The 17,603-nt window shown below is 37.9% G+C and overlaps 1 protein-coding gene across 1 annotated transcript in view; it reads left to right on the forward strand.

Annotated features, from left to right (window-relative positions):
* NECAB1 (N-terminal EF-hand calcium binding protein 1) overlaps nucleotides 1–17,603 on the forward strand; it is a 237,438-nt gene that overhangs the window by 149,676 nt on the left and 70,159 nt on the right. Inside the window, exons 5-6 of the mRNA XM_068525486.1 lie at nucleotides 2,127–2,263; nucleotides 13,991–14,112. Coding sequence (XP_068381587.1) covers nucleotides 2,127–2,263; nucleotides 13,991–14,112 — 259 coding nt within the window. The remainder of the gene's footprint in view (nucleotides 1–2,126; nucleotides 2,264–13,990; nucleotides 14,113–17,603) is intronic.

Raw genomic sequence — 17,603 nt, forward strand, 5'->3', positions numbered from 1 at the left:
TTGCTTTAGATTAGTGCAATGTATACTGAGGTGCAAATACAATTAGCATGATCTCTGACTATACAATTACATCTTCTCATCGTCTTAATACATTTTATTTTAAAAATATGTTTTAGCAAAATGGAATAACTGTGGGGAATGGATCAAACACAATTTTTTTCTGTCATCACGTTTCTTTTTCATCTCAAAGTAAAGCTTTACTCAATTTTAAAAAACACATTGAGAAATAATTTTTGAATCTTTTATTGCTGCTGAGTGGCAAGCTATTTGATCAAATTAAATATTTTGTATATTTTTTATCTTGAATTAACTCACCAAAAATCCTAATGGTTATTATAGCATGTAATGTTTCATTTTATGGTTAATTTGTTAGATGGAGTTTAAAGACATTAAAATTTTTAATTTTTAAATAAGATATGGTGATAAGAAAATCTCCTGTGTTGTTCAGCTGCAAAAAAAAAAAAATGAACTTAAAAAAGAGGCTGATGATCAAAACCTTTTATGATTTCAAATTAGGAAAGAAATGAAGTTTTCTGCAACATTAGGTTGTTCCGTTAACAGAAGAAAAATAACAAAATAACTTGTATCAGGAGTCCAGAAGCTCAATATTTCCTAATTTAGAATTGATAGAAGTACAGAATATTTTTGAGTTGGAATGTATGCCAGAGTGCTTAGTCTGATTTGTAAGTGAGAAAGCTGAGACCCAGAGAGATTAATTAAATCTTGTTTGCTTGGGTTTGCAACCATGCCCCAAGATTCCCCAGCACGCTGTATTTCCTAGCATTATCTTGTCACCATCATTCCTTTCAGTTTTGTATTTTCAATCATGAAATAATCATTTTGTTTAGGAATGGAGCCAAATAAATCCTTTCCTTGGCTGAACTTTTGTCTATTGTTCCCACCTGAGACTCTAGGAAATCAGGTTTAGCTGGCTGGTCCCACGACCTGAAAAAGTGGTTCTGTCACCATTCCATTCCATGCCAACCTGATTTTATTTTCTGCCTTGGTTCTCTCTGAGACTTTAGAAGACAAGAGTGGGCTTCCCTGCTGGCTCAGTGGTTAAGAATCTGCCTGCCAATGCAGGGGACACGGGTTCGAGCCCTGGTCTGGGAAGATCCCACATGCCGTGGAGCAATTAAGCCCATGCGCCACAACTACTGAGCCTGCGCTCTAGAGCCTGCAAGCCACAACTACTGAGCCCATGTGCCACAACTACTGAAGCCTGCGTGCCTAGATCCCATGCTCCACAACAAGAGAAGCCACCGCAATGAGAAGCCCATGCACCACAACGAAGAGTAGCCCCTGCTCGCCACAACTAGAGAAGGCCCGTGTGCAGCAAAAAAGACCCAATACAGCCAAAAATAAATAAATAAAATAAATAAATTTATAAAATAAAAAAGAAGAAGACAAGAGCAACAAGTAGCACCATCCACAACCCACCTGTATACCTAGACTAAGTTTGGCAGGTATAGTGATTATGTTTCTGATGATCTCTGTGTAGACTTGGGGTTGTTTGAGTGAAGGTGCTTTTGTGGCTGAGGTGTTGTACTAGAAGTTAGATGCAGCTGAGCTTCAGGTAAATTTCCTGAAGGAGGGACGTAAGCAGATTTAGTAAAGTGTTTAAATATTCCAAGCCTAACATTTTCTGAATTTTGAAATAACAACACATAAGTTCCTTTGGCTTCAGTGTAATACAGATCAAGCATAATAAATACATCAAGAGGGAATTAAGCCAATTGTCAACATGTGAGTACATTTAGTTGGTAAGAGAAAAAAAAAAAAAACACCCAGAATTAGTCACATTCCAACCTTTTCTCCAGGTAATTTTTTTCCTTTTCTACAGATGTCTGTTCCATAATTTGACTGGGTTTTGTCCTTTTTTCTAATCTTGAAGCAGGTGCAATTGGAGATGAGATATTCAAGTCATTTCTGCAGCTCTCTTAATTCAACTTCTGGTGGGTAGATAGAGTTCTGCCCCAACTTCCAGGACCCAACATGTTTTCTCTCCTCTTTGTCTATTTTTCTCAAGGATTAATCTGAGATTGATGGGTACATGGGGGAAAAAAAACACTCCTGGCTATTTTTTCCTACCATATTTCTAATTGCATTTGTTTTGTCATCCTTAGGACTACCAAGAGGCCTCCAATTTGGAACAATTTGTAACTCGATTTTTATTGAAAGAGACCTTGAATCAACTGCAGTCTCTCCAGAACTCTCTGGAATGTGCCATGGAAATTACTGAGGAGCAAACTCGCCAAGAAAGGCAAGTTAAATGCTTTCATATGATGTCTCTTTAGTGACTCCATGTTTATGAAAAACCAGTTGAAGGGCATTATACTTAAACTAGTAAAAACCAAAATGAGAATGAATAGATTTAAATGGAATGGCAGGGACCTCCAATGGATACTAGCCTTATATTTGCCTCTAGAAAAGACCATTCTCCTTTTTCTCTTACTATCTATCATTTATTCAACAAATTTTAATTGAGAATTTAGTAGATGGAGAAGACTTTACAAGCCACTGTGATAATGTAAAGATACATTTTACAAAGTCCCAATTCTTAAGGAGGCTAAAGTCTATTACATAAATAAAATATGAACACTAAAACTATAATGCAAGGTACAAGTGATAAATACCACAGAGAAGGGGAAATATATTGCCAAGAGATTTCAGAAAAGTAAAAGATTTAATATAGATAGACATGAAAGACAGTTTCATGGAGTTTCCTGATGACATTTGAGCTAATCTTAATGAGTATACTTGAAAATACAGAAACGATGGGGGAAAATCTTACAGGCTCAGTGAATCTAGATATAGCAGGAGAGTTGAGAATTCAATAAGCCTAATTATTTAAGGAAATAGAGAAAAGTGAATGATGGGAAAAAATTTCAAAATTCAATGCCACCAATTGAGAAGATAAGTAGTGATAATATAGTAGTTGTATAAATAATGGCACTAATGTTAAAGACAAACTTGAATTAGAAATGTGTTAAGCAGACATCAGAATAATTCCAACCAACAGTTGGTAATTTCTTGAGTTATAATTTTTACCTTGCAAGCCAGAGAAGAGCTTGGCAAAACTCTTGCTTATGCAACAACTTTTTGCACATGCAATGGCTTATCTAACTTCTGCATTTTAAGTTATGGAGAACCACACAGTAAGTTTTTTGAACAGGCTGATAAGAGACTGCTCAGTAGGCCAATTTTTTAAGACAAATTAATGGGTACATAATTATTAGGACATCTCAGAAAAACAGTGGAATTTTCAATTTTATGTTTATAATGTCAAAATGAGTGAGCACCACCAAATTCTAACAAAAAAGACTGTAATCTCAGATCTAATGAGCTTGTGCAGCTGAAGAACATTGATATGCACTCTCCAATGGATCTGCGTGGCATTTCACTTATAAACTTAGTATTTTCTTCACTGTATTGGGTGATTCAATATCAAAGGGTAAAGTGTAACAATTGGCTTTAGAGAAGCAACAACCCATCTCGGGTTTGAACAGAGGATAACTGAATGTCTTGAAGCACAATGAAATTGATTTCATGTTCCTGATGAGAAAATGAGGCCTGATTTGTTGTCTTTTGTTCAGGTTTTCTTGACATAAAACGGATTCTCCATTTTTAGACTCAATCATTTGCCACCTGAGAAGAGGCTTGAAAAAGGGTTATGTTCCCTTTCTTCACCTGCACTTTGGTTTTATTTTCACTTTGTACAAACTTGCATTCTGCATTCACCACCATAGAGTGAATGCATAATGAACAACTATTTTTTGTGTTAGGTCACAGGCTAGCCTTGAACTCCTGCTACTGCTGCCAACAGCTGCAGTGCAGCTGTGTTTAATGAGAAGGAGCATGAGAGTTTAAGGAAATTAGAAGACACTAGAGAATTAATGAATCTTTTATTTCTAGGTTTCTAGCTCAAAAACAGCTTGGAAGAATGGAGAACATTACAGGTCTAATATCAGTTTGGGAGAGTGCTATTGAATAGAATTTGGCTAAGGTACCCAGAGATGCCCAAATCCCACCACAAATCCACGATACTCTTCCCAAAGAGGTTTCTAGAAAAAAATACACAAACAAGCAAGTAGAAAACAAGGTTCCACTATGGGTTTGTGTCCATAATATCCAACGTGAAGTCTCTGGTTACTCAGACTGAAGCATGCGAATTAGGCCCAAGCATATAGGGACTATATCTCTGTTCCCAAGACTCCATCTTCCTATCAGCTAGCCACCAGAAACCAAAGTGAAGAGAGCCCCAGGGGCCTCATCATTGGAAAAAAGACAGAGGGAAGAAAGATGGCTGCCCTTTTTCCTATGATATCAAATAAGAAACCAGTGAAGAAGCTTCATGGGGAGATAAGACTTGAATTGGATCTTTTGGGTAGATTTAATGGCAGAATGATATCTCCCTGAAGGGAGGGGTGTCCTCATCTACCCTATATTATCCATCTTCTTTTATCTGGCTAACTCATCCTCAAACAAACTAGGTTTCTAGGAACACAGTTTAATTATATGTGAATTTCTTTTTTATAATGAAATCTGCAAGTTTGTTCTATTTTCCAAAGTTCTTCTTTATTCAGAAAGACAACTAATTCCTTCTGGCTTGGAAGTTATTTTTCTCCTTTTCATGGTTGTTTATTACAGAAGTAAGGGAAGGCTAAAATTTCACATATAGGTGATTATAAAGTTCAGACAACTTAAATTCCCTTAGCTTGAACATAAAGAAGGAATGCTCTAAATCACTTCCTCCTATGTAGTAAAGATTTGGGAGAGAGGAGAAGTCACTAGAAAGTTGATTTTTTTTAATATGCCATAGGAAAATCTAGAGGGAAGGTGTAGTTAGATTGGAGAGCAAACATAGAATATTAGTTTTGCTCCCTCCCTAAACCCTTCAAAAATGGCATTAAGAGAGTCTGGATAAAAAGGAGTCATAAACCCACAAAGATAAGAAGGATAGAAGAAAAATGGTATAGAAGCTTAGAACATGAAAAAAAGGTGAATCTAGCGGTAACTGATTTAGAAGGTCTGAGAAAGCTGAAGCATAAGCAGGTAGTGTAAGAAGCCAAGATGCAATCCAACTGGTATCACAAAACCTCGGAAAGCCTCAAGAATTAGCTTCACCATGTGCAACTGATAGTGGGGATGAAAGTGAGGTTGACATACTGTTGAAAGCTCCACCAAATGCTTTATATTGACTGCCTCTCCCCAACCCTTGAGGAAGCCTGGAGGTATACTCTCTGGAGTAGGTGAACAGATATACACTGGCACAACAGGGTGTCAGAGCACAATACTAAAAAATGAGGCACTAAGTAAAAGTCTCCATACTGAACAGTGAGATTTCAAACCCCCTCAGAATCCTATGTTCCCAGAGGACTGGCAGTTGGGCTTATTCCTTCCAGTTGGGACCTCCTTCTTTTAGCGATCTCATCAGTCTTAGAGAAAAGACTTAAAAGTACTGGGAGTCAGTGTCCTCCAATGAACAGGCCAAGCCAGGCCACCCTACAATGGAGGCTGCAAGTTGGCTGTCCCCAACATACACATACAGATTCCAATCATTCCTGTGGTTCCTTCATCTGAGATAGGCAGGGACAACCAAGAGAACAAGTCAAACACAAGAAACAAAACTTGAAACAGAAATACCCAGGGAGCAGAAAACTTCCAAAAGTAAATCATCAATACCCTCAAAAATCAAAGAGAAGATATTGCATTTATGAATTAAGGACAGGATGTTATTTAAAAAAAAGAATATTGAAAGCACAGAAAACAGTTCTTGGAAATTCTGATTGTAGAAATGAAAACCTATGAGGAAGATTTGGAGATAAAAGTGTGATGACATTTTCTAGAAATAGAACACAGGAGAGACATTATCAAAGAAATAATTTTCAGAACAAGAGCATGAGTTTCCAGGTTGATAGAACAGACTAAGAGCCATTATAATGAATAATAAAAGTCACATGCCAAGGCATGCCATTATGAAATTTCAGAACACTGGAGATGAAGAGAAGTGTCTAAAAACTCCCAGAGAGAAAAACCCAAATGATAAAGAAAACACTGTATTTTTCAATAATGAGACTGGAAGCTAAAATTCAATCAAGCAACTTCTTCAAAATTTGAACGGAAAAGATTTGCAACCTAAAATTCTTTACTCCATAAAACCACTAATAATGCTGGAGGATAAAATTAAAGTATTTTTATACATGCAGTGTCTCAAGAATTTTGCCTCTTATGGTATTCCATTTCTTATGAAGCAATTAGGCATTTTCTCTCCAAAACAAAGGAATAAACTAAGAGAAAAATGAAATCCAGTTTAAAAAAAAAAGAAAGATAAAGGTCAGAGGTGGGGTGGGGAGGGAGAATCCAAAATAAGAGAGGCTAAAGGAATCTTCCACAGCTGATAATAAATTAACATTAAATTTTGGGTGGGGGGGGTTGCATATAACAGAGGGGGAAAAGTGGCTTAATCACATAAGAGCTTATTATTTCCTGCTAAAGAGCCTGGTGGTGGGCAGTCTAAGGCAAGTATGGAAGCTCTACAGATTTATCATAGATTTCCTATCTTTTTCACATCTTCGTACATGACTTTCAATTGCAAGTTTGCCTCATGCCAAAGCTGGTTGTTGGAATTCCAGATACCATGTTCATATTCCAACCAGGAAAGAAGTATAAGGAAAGAATAGGCAGCCTCTCAGCTCAATTCTTCCTTTTAAACAGCCTTCCTGGAAGTTCCTTACATTTCCATGTATATATCTTTGGCCTGAGCTTTTCATATAGGGAATTTGATAGCTAAAGCCTGAAACTGAAAAAGAAAGAGATAGCAAAAAGATCACCACAATAAGTCTAGTTACCATCTGTCACCATACTAAGTTATTACAATATTATTGACTATATTCCCCATGCTGTACATTTCATCCCTGTGACTCATTTATTTTGTAACTGGAAATTAGTAATTCTTAATCTCCCTCACCTATTTCACTCTTCCCATCCCCCCTCCCCTCTGGCAACCACCAGTTTGTTCTCAGTAACTATGAGTCTGATTCTGTTTTGGTATGATTGTTCATTTTGTTTTTGAGATTGCATATATAAGTGAAATCATATGGTCTTTCTCTGACATACTTCACTTAGCATAATTCTTTTCTGATGACTGAGGAATATATTCCATTGTGTGTGTGTGCGTGAATATATATATAAACACACACAAATATATATACATATGTATGTATATATATACACGTATATCATATATGTAAATAGACACACACACAGACACACATACACACACACATATCCATTCATCTACTGATGGACACTTAGGTTGCTTCCATATCATGGCTATTGTAAAAAAAAATACTGCAGTGAACACAGGGGTGTGTATATCTTGTCAACTTTTTAAAAAATTAATTAATTAATTTATATTTTATTTTGGGCTGTGTTGCATCTTCGTTGAGGTGAGTGGGGGCTACTCTTCATTGCAGTGCACAGGCTTCTCATTGCGGTGGCTTCTGTTTTTGTGGAGCATGGGGTCCAGGCATGCAGGCTTCAGTATTTGTGGCTCACGGGCTCAGTAGTTGTGGCTCACGGGCTCTGGAGAACAGGCTCAGTAGTTGTGGTGCATGGGCTTAGTTGCTCCATGGCTTGTGGGATCTTCCTGGACCAGGGCTCGAACCCACCTCCCCTGCATTGGCAGGCAGATTCTTAACCACTGTGCCACCAGGGAAGTCCCTCTTTTCAACTTTTCAAACTATAGATTTTTTTTTCCTTTGGAAAACATTCAGATGTGGAATTGATAGATCATATGTAGTTCTATTTTTAATTTTTTGAGGAGCATCTATAATGTGTTCCATAGTGTCTGTACCAATTTGCATTCCCACCAGCAGTGCACGAGGCCCCCCTTTTCTCAACAACATTACTAACAATTGTTTTTTGTTGCCCTTTTGATAACAGCCATTCTGAAGGGTGGGAGGTGATATCTCATTGTGATTTTGATTTTCATTTCCCTGATGATTAGTGATGTTGAGCATCTTTCCATATGTCTGCTGGCCATTGCTATGTCTTCTTTCAAAAAATGTCTGTTGAGGTCCTCCATGCATTTTTATTGACTTGTTTGTTTTTCTGATGTTGAGGAGTTGTACGAATTCTTTGTGTGTTTTGGATATTAACCCCTTATTAGTTGTATCATTTTCAAATATCTTCTCCCATTCAGTAGGCTGCATTTTCATTTTGTTGATAGTTTCCTTCACTGCAAAAGTTATTTAGCTTGTTGCAGTCCCATTTGTTTATTTTTGGTTTTGTTTCCCTTGCTGAGGATACAGGTATGAAAAATATTGCTAAGACTGATGTCAAAGAACTTACTGCCTATGTTTTCTTCTAGGGGTTTTATAGTTTCGGGTCTTGCATTTAAGACTCTAATCGATTTTCATTTTTCTTTTTTTTTTTTCTTTTTGGTATATGGTGTTATAAAGTAGTCCAGTTTGATTCCTTTGCACATAGCTGTTTTCCCAAAATTTACTGAAGAAGCTGTTTTTTCCCCATTGTATAGTCTTCCCTCCTTTGTCCTAGGTTAATTAATCATGTAAGGGTGAGTTTATTTCTACCTCTCTATTCTGCTCCATTGATCTAGCTATCTGTTTTTGTGCCAGTACAATATTGTTTTGATTACCATAGCTTTGTAGTACATTTTGAATTAAGAGAGCATGACACCTCCAACTTTGTTCTTTCTCAAGATTGTTTAGGTTATTCAGTGTCTTTTGTGTTTCCATACAAATTTTAGAATTATTTATTCTAGCTCTGAGAAAAATACCATTCTTATTTTGATAGAGATTGCACTGAGTCTTTATATTTCCTTGGGTAGTATGGTCACGGTAACAATATTAATTCTTCCAATCATTGAGCACAGTATATCTTTTCATTTGTGTTGTCTTCAGTTCATCAATATCTTACATTTTTCTGACTGTAGTGCTTTTACCTCTTTGGTTAGATTTATTCCTAGAAATTTTAATCTTTTTGATACAATTGTAATAAATGGGCTTGTTTTCTAAATTTCACTTTCTGATAGTTTGTTGTTAGTATATAGAAACATTGTTAGTGTATAGATTTCTGTATTTTTTTTTTTTATCCTGCAAATTTACTAAATTCATTTATTAGTTCTACTAGGTTTTCTGGTGGCATCTTTAGGATTTTCTATATATAGTATCATGTCATCTGCAGTGAAAGTTTTCCTTTTTCCTTTACAATTTGGATTCCCTTTCTTTCTTTCTTTTTTCTTTTTTTTTTTTTTTTTTGTCTGATTGCTTTTGCTAGGATTTCCAATACTATATTGAATAGAAGTCGTGAGAGTGGGCATCCTTGTCTTGCTCTTAATCTTAGAGGAAATACTCTCAGCTTTTCACCATTAAGTATGATGTTAGCTGTGGGTTGTCATATATGACCTTATTTTGTGGAGGAATATTCCCTTTATACCCACTTTCTGGAGAGTTTTTATCATAAATGGATGTTGAATTTTGATAAAAGACTTTTCTGTATCTATGAGATGATTATATGAATTTTATTCTTCAATTTCTTAATGTAGTGTATCACATAGATTGTTTTGATATTGAATTATCCTTGCATACCTGGGATAAATACCACTTGATCATGGTGTATGAGTCTTTTGTTGAATTTAGTTTGCTAATAAGTTGTGAAGGATTTTTGCATCTATGTTCATCAGTGATATTGGCCTGTAATTTTCTTTTTTCAAGGTGTTTTTGGCTGGTTTTGGTATCATGGTGATGCTGGCTTCATAGAATGAGTTCAGAAGCTTAACTTCCTCTGCAAATCTTTAGAATAGTTTGAGAAGGATTGGTGTTGATTCTTCTTTAAGTGTTTGCTAGAATTCACCTGTGAAGCCATGTGCTCCTAGACTTTTGTTATTTGGGAGGTTTTTTTTTTTTTTTTTGATTGCTGATTTAATTTTATTACTGGTAATTGGTATGTTTATATTTTCTATTTTTTCCTGATTCATACTTGGGAGATTGTATGTTTCTAGGAATTTGTCCATTTCTTTTAGGTTTCCCAATTTGTTGGCAAGTATTTGTTCTAGTAATCTCTTATGGTCCTTTGTATTTCAGTGATGTCAGTTGTAGCTTCCCCCCTTCTTTTTCTTCTGATTTTATTGGTTTTATTGATTTGGGCCCTCCCTTTTCTTCTTGATGAGTCTGGATTAAGGTTTATCAATTTTGTTTATCTTTTCAAAGAACCAGCTCTTACAAGTTCCCTAGTATTATTGTATTACTGTCAATTTCTCCCTTTATGTTTGTTAATATTTGCTGTATGTATTTAATTGCTCCTATGTTGGGTGTGTATGCATTTACATTTACTATATCTTTTTTGAATTGATTATTTTATCATTATGTAATGTCCTTCTTTGTCTCTTTTTTATAGTTTGTTTAAAGTCTATTTTGTCTGATGTAAGTACTGCTAACCCAACTATCTTTTCCTTTCCATTTTCATGGAGTACTTTTTCCATCCCTTCACTTTCAGCATCTGTATCTTTAGATATGAAGTGAGTCTCTTGTAGACAGCTTATACAGGTCTTGTTTTTTTTAATCCATTAAGCCACTCTCTGTGTTTTCATTGGAGGATTTAGTTCATTTACATTTAAATTAATTATTGATAGATATGTACTTATTGCCATTTTGTTAATTGTTTGGGGGTTTTGCATAGTTCTTTTTAGTAACTTAGCTCTTTCGCTATTTTCCCTTTTGATTTGATGACTATTTTAATGTTATGTTTGGATTCCTTTCTTTTTTGTGTGTGTATCTCTATTATAGATTTTTGGTTTGTAGTTCCCATGGCATTTATATATAACAACCTATATATATCCGTGATTATTTAAACATGCTGATCTCTTAAGTTGAAACACATTCTAACAACAATGCATTTTTACTCCCCCTGCCACATTTAATGTTTTTGACTTTATATTTTATATCCTTTTCTTTTGTAAATCTCTTAACTACTTATTGTGGTTATAAATGATTTTACTACTTTTGTCTTTTAACCTTCTTACTAGCTTTATAAGTGGTTGATCTACCACGTTTACTGCATATTTTCCTTTACCAATGAGGTTTTCTTTTCATAATTTTCATATTTCTAGTTATAGTCTTTTCTTTTTCACATAGAAAAGTCCCTTTAACATTTATTGTAAAGCTAGATTAGTGATGCTGAACTCTTAGGTTTTGCTTGTCTGTAAAACTCTTTATCTCTCCTTCAAATATGAATAATAGCATTGCCGGGTAGAGTCTGCTTGATTGTAAGTTTTTTCTTTCATCACTTTAAATGTATCTTACCACTTGTTTGTGGCCTGAAAAGTTTCTGCTGAAAAGTCAGCTGATAGTCTTACAGAAGTTCCCCTGTGCATAACTAGTTGCTTTTCTCTGGCTGATTTTAAGATTCTCTTTTTATCTATAATCTTTTGCCATTTAAATTACAATTTGTCTTGGTGTGGATCTCTTTGAGCTCATTTTGTTTGGGATCCTCTATTCTTACTGGACCTGGATGTCTGTTATTTGTCTCAGATTATGGAAGTTTTTAGCCTTTATTTCTTCAAGTAAGTTTTCTTCCTCTGTTTCTCTTTTCCTCTGGGCCCTCTGTAATGGTAATGTTAGTTACCTTGATGTTGTTCCAGAGGTCTCTTAATCTATTTTCATTTTTGAAAATTATTTTTCCTTTTTTCTGTTCAGCCTGGGTGATTTCCACTACTCTGTCTTCCAGGCACTGATCCATTCCTCCTGTATCATCTACTCTACTGTTGATTCCTTCCGTGTATTTCTATTTCAATTATTGTATTCTTCAGCTGTGTTTAGATTTTTTATCTAACTCTGAAATTTCTCACTGTGTTCATCCATTATTCTCCTGAGTTTGTTGAGCCTCTTTATGCTTATTAGCTTTAACTCTTTATTGGGTAGATTGCTTATCTCCACTTTGCTTAGTTCTTCTTCTGGGGTCTTATCTTGTTCCTTCGTTTGGAATATATTCCTCTGTCACCTCATTTTGCCAAATTCTTTGTTTTATTTCTATGTATTAGATAGGTGAGTTATGTTTCCTGATCTTGAGGAAGTGGACTTCTATAGGAGACATCATATTGGGCCTGGCAAAACACTTCCCTCTGTTCACCAGAGCTATATACTCTAGGCATACCCACTATGTGGGCTGCATGGGCCCTTCTGTTATGGTGGGACCAATTACTATGGGTGTGCTGGCAGGTGGGGCTTTTCTCTGGTCCAGTTGGCTACTAAGCCCAGCTTTGTAGTAGCTGATGGGCAGGCCCAGGTCCCAGTGTGGCTAACTGCATGGTCTGGGGAGTCCCAGGGCTGGTGCCAGTCCACTGTTGGGCAGCGTTGGGTTTCAGGGTGGCTAACTGTGGGGTCCAAGGTTCCTGGGACTGGGACAAGCCAGGTCCTGGGGCAGATGGTGGGCAGAGCTGGGTCTCTTGTGGCTAGCTGCTGGGTTTGTGGTTCCCAGGACGAACGCCAATTTGCTAAAGTACAGGTAAACCCCCAGCACTAATATGTGAGAGGGAGAACTCCAAAATGGTGCTTGCCAGCACCAGTGTCCTTGTGGTAGAGTAAGTTCCTAAAAATGGCTGCTACCACTCTCTGTGTCCTCAGGGAGAGTTGCAGTTACCTCCTGCCTCTCTGGGAAGCTCTCCAAGATCAGCTGGAGAGCTTGGGTCTGACCCAGGATTCTTTTAAATTACTCTTTCACTGCACTGTGGATCTCAGATTGTGTGAGATTTTGTTTGTGCCCTTTAAGACTGGAGTCTCTGTTGCCTAGAGCCTTCCAGCTCTCCTGTATGCAAGCCCCACTGGCCTTCAAAGCCAGATGTTCTGGGGGCTCATCTTTCCAGTACAGAACCCTCAGGCTTGGGAGCCCAATGTGGTAGTTGGACCCCTCATTTCTTGGGAATAACCTCTGCAATTGTGGTTTTCTTTCTCTTTGTGGGTTGCCTACCCAAGGGTGTGGATCTTGACTATACTGCATCTCCATTTGTCCTACCCATCTCATTGTGGTTCCTTTAGTGGTGGAAAATCTTTTCTCATAGTCTTCAGGTTGTTGCTCTCAACAGTGGCTCTGTAAATTGTTGTAAGTTTGTTATGCCCATGGGAGGAGGTGAGCTCAGTGTCTCCCTACTTTACCACCTTGGTCACACCTCCCCAAGAGATAGTATTGTTATATATAGATAAACACAAATAAACACTTGTTGAAAAGTGTTGTCTTTGTGTAAGGAGAATGAGGGTACAATATGGTGAAGGGAAGAACCTGTTTGTAGGAATAAGTTTATAGAATTATTTGACTTTTTAACTATTTGGATATTTAGCTTTGATTTAAGCAGTTAAGTTAAAAATTGAATAAAAGGAAAAAAAAAAAACTCCATAGGTGTTCTCAAACTAAACAAAATACAATGGAAGCATACAAATAAACATTCTTTCCACTGATAATTTGGCAATAAAAGAAAGTAGTTTTTTCTTAAATTACAAATCAAGGTATGGTTTTTTACTCAAACTTTTAAATTACAAGAATAAAAAAAGCCCAATGTCTTTTCTTTTTTTTTTCTGCTTAATAACTTTAAAAATAATTTATTGAAGTATAGTTGATTTACAATGTTGTGTTGGTTTCAGGTGTACAGCAAAGTGATTCGGTTTTATATATATATATATTTTTTCTTTCTCAGATTCTTTTCCTTTATAGATTATTACAAAATATTGAGTTTAGTGAGAGGAGGTGAGCTCAAGGTCCTTCTACTCTGCCATGTTCCCCCCTCTTTTCCTTAGTTTCACTTATAATGCCACGTTACCATGTATCTCTAGACCACGTTGCCAAGCCATAGTTCTCATAAGTTTTCATTTCACTACACTAGAAAATCTTTGTGACTGATCTTTGAAGATCTGTTCCTTGAGGTAAAAGACTGAAGCCCTGACATTGAGGTTAAATATTGTCTTTGTTGTTCAAGACAAGGGCCAACCAAACCAGAAGTCCTGTCGATTCAATGGCCTGGAAAACGATCAAGTCGTCGAGTCCAGAGACACAACAGCTTCTCTCCCAACAGCCCTCAGTTTAATGTCTATGGTGCAGGTAATGAAGTTTTGTCATTTTTCTTGAAGTTGACTCAATTGTATCTTCATATTGACTTATTTAAAAAGGACCAAAAGGCAGCTAAAATTATAATCACGGAATGCTTTTCTTACACCAAACAAATTTGTTTGAAAACCAAAGTGGTAAAGAGTCTAAGATATTAAGGACTAGGGTGGTGATCCTAATCATCAGCTCTGTCAGAATCCTAGCAGTTGTGCTTGGGCAGTACGCAGAGACATGATAGGTAGGGAAGAAAGTGACTCAATCACCTAAAATGTGAAAGACTTAAGACCTATAGAAATCATCATCATCTCCAAACAAAGGAGGTGCCCTTTAGTCTGCACCCTAATCCCAGATCCCCAAGCCTGGTTAAGCATACTCTAAATTCATTTTAGGAAAAGGTTATTGGTTCCTTTCATAACAGGACTAAAGTTATGGTGGCTTTTGAAGTTCATAATGTAGTGTATGATTTATGAGACTGAGACCTTAATAATATTCATTAGGTCATCATATTTTAACCATGTAATCTATGTTAATTACTTTAAAATCAGTTTGAAATATGAAAACTTATGTTGCTAAATAGAGTAATTTTTATAAAGTATGAATATATATGCATATGTATGTATATATGTATCTGTATGTACCTGCACATATCACTTGAACATGTCATTTTAACATAAATGAATATTTAAATATCTACCATTTCAGAAAATCAATGTATAGATATAGCCTGTATTTACACAGATTGTATTTGAAAGATTTCAAAGTGCTTTCTTGAACACTGTCTTATTTTATCCTAACACCTTACAAGATAAATGTTAGTATCTCCATCTCCCCAGAAAGTAAAGCTATTTGTCTAGGGGTAATGGATTATTAGTCATTTTTTACAGTGAAACAACCTCAAAATCTCAGTGATTACAACTGGAAATATTTGGTTCTTTTCTCTCATGGGTCTATGTTTGACTGTGATTTGAATGATCTCAGCTGGATGTGGCTCCAGCCTGCAGGTTGGATTCAGCTCTACTCCTCATGTAGTTTCTTAGGATCAGGGACTACTTGGGGCAATATCTTCTCCTGATCAGTATCAAAAGTACAGGAAAAATCATGAAGCTCATTTAGAACCACTGTAGGAGTGACCAAGATGGTGGAATAGGAAGACCCTGAGCTCACCTTCTCCCATGGTCACATCAGAATCACAGTTATTTACAGAGCAACTATTGATGAGAAAGACAAGAAGACTAGCAGAAAAGATATTCTGCAACTAGATACATTGAAAAGGAATCACAGCAAGATGGGTAGGAGGGGCAGAGAAGTGGTATGGTCAAGATCCATATACCTAAGAGGGTGACCCACAAATGAAAGGATAATTACAATCACAGAGCTTCTCCACAAGTGAGCAAGGGGTTCAAGCCCCACATCAGGGTCTACAGCTTGGGGTTCTGCACCAGGAAATCAAACCCCTAGACATTTGACTTTGAAGGCCAACAGGGTTCACCTTGAGGAGAGCCAGAAGGCTGTGGGATATAGAGACTCCACTCTTAAAATGTGCACAAAAATTCTCACATGCTCTGGGATACAGGTAAGAAGTAGTGACTTGGAAAGAGAATGGGTCAGACCTACCTGCTGATCTTAGAGAGCTTCCTGGAGAGGCAGGAAGCAACTGTAACTCATCCTGGGGACATGCACTGGTGGCAGCTATTTTGGGGAGCTCATTCTACCACAAGGACACTGGTGCTGGCAGGCACCATTTTGGAATCCTTCTTCTAGCTAATTAGTGCTGAGACCTGTCCCTGCCCACCAGCTTGTGAGCACTAGTACTAATATGCCTCAAGACAAGCAGCTAGTCAGGTGGGGACACAGGCTCACCCACCAGCAAGCTGGCTGACTTAAGAATCCCTGAGTCCACAGCTGCTCCAGGACCCAACCCTACCCACCAGAGGGCTCAGGACCTGGCCACACCCACCAAAGCACTGGCACTAGCCCCAAGAAACTACAGGGTCCCACAGTCTGCCATCAGGACCCAACCTCACCCACAGTGGGTTGACAACAAATCTGGGATCCCCTCCCCAGGGGTCTTCAGCCAGAGACCCTGAGACACAGTTCTACTGACCAATGGGCTGGCACTAGCCCTAGGACTAGCTTTACCCTCCATTGAGCAGGCACCAGCCCCAGGATCCCCTGGGACTTAGACCCACACACCAACAGGCCTACACATCAACTCTGGTACCCTCAGGACCCAGCATTCAGAGAACCTGGAATCCGGGTCTGCCCACCAGTGAGCTGGCATTAGGATTGGTATGCTCAAGGCCTCAGTGCAGCCCACTAGTAAGCTGTCTCCAACACTTTAGGCCCCGGCTCTGAGACACCAGCTCTGAGACACCTTGAACCCCTCAGCCAGCTGCCCTGGGATCCAGCCCCACTCACGAGCAGGCTGACACCAGCTTTGGGACACCCTGGACCCTGCAGCAAACCATGTCTGGAACTTGCCTCATACACGAGTAGGGCAAGACTAGATCTGGCACCTGTGGCCCTACAGCCACCCACCCCAGCACCAAGATCCACCTGCCACTAATCCAGCACTAGCCCCAGGAATCCCAGGACACTGCAGTCAGCCATGTCATGACCAGCCCTCGCCCACAAGTAGTTGGCATCCTCTGCCCAAGGCAAGACCTGGCACTCAACCAGACAGGGGCTAGCCACACCTACCAGACCAGCCACAGTAGTCAGTCAGCCAAAATGGAAGTACCCACACAACACAAATAGGGGGCACCCCTAAAGCCTGTAGCTCTGGTGACCATAGAGGAGTGCACCACAGGTACACATAGGACACCTCTCCAAAGTCAGGAAATGTAACAAACCTACCAAATACTTAGAAATAAAAACAGCAAATTAGGCAAAATGAGGTGATAGAAGAATTAGTCCCAAATGAAGGAACAAGATAAAACTCCAGAAGAAGAACTAAGTGAAGTGGAGGTTAGTGATGTATCTGATAAAGAGTTCAAGTTAATTATCATAAAGATGTTCAAAGAACCTGAGAGAAGAGTTTGGATAAACAGAGGGAAATATCAGAAGTTTTTAACAAAGAGATAGAAAATATAAAGAAGAACCAAACAGAGATGAAGTATACAAAACTGAAATAAAAAATGCACTAGAAGGAATCAACAATAAATTGGATACTATAGAGGAACAAATCAGCAAGCTGGAAGACGGAGTAGTGAAATCACTCAAGCTGAATGGAAGAAAAGAAAAAAAAGAAATAGAATTATTTATGAGACCACTGGGACTACATCAAGTGTACTAACATTTGCATTATAGGGGTCCCAGAAGAGAATAGAGAGAGAGAAAGAGGCAGAGAACATAGTTGAAGACAGTACTGAAACCTTCCCTAATTTGGGAAAGGAAACAGTAATTCAGGTCCAGGAATGATAGAAAGTGCCAAACAGGTTCAACCCAAAGTGACACACTGAGAAGCATTATAATAAAATGGCAAA

Source organism: Eschrichtius robustus, chromosome 17 (assembly GCF_028021215.1).
Source record: "Eschrichtius robustus isolate mEscRob2 chromosome 17, mEscRob2.pri, whole genome shotgun sequence".
NCBI lineage: Eukaryota > Metazoa > Chordata > Mammalia > Artiodactyla > Eschrichtiidae > Eschrichtius > Eschrichtius robustus.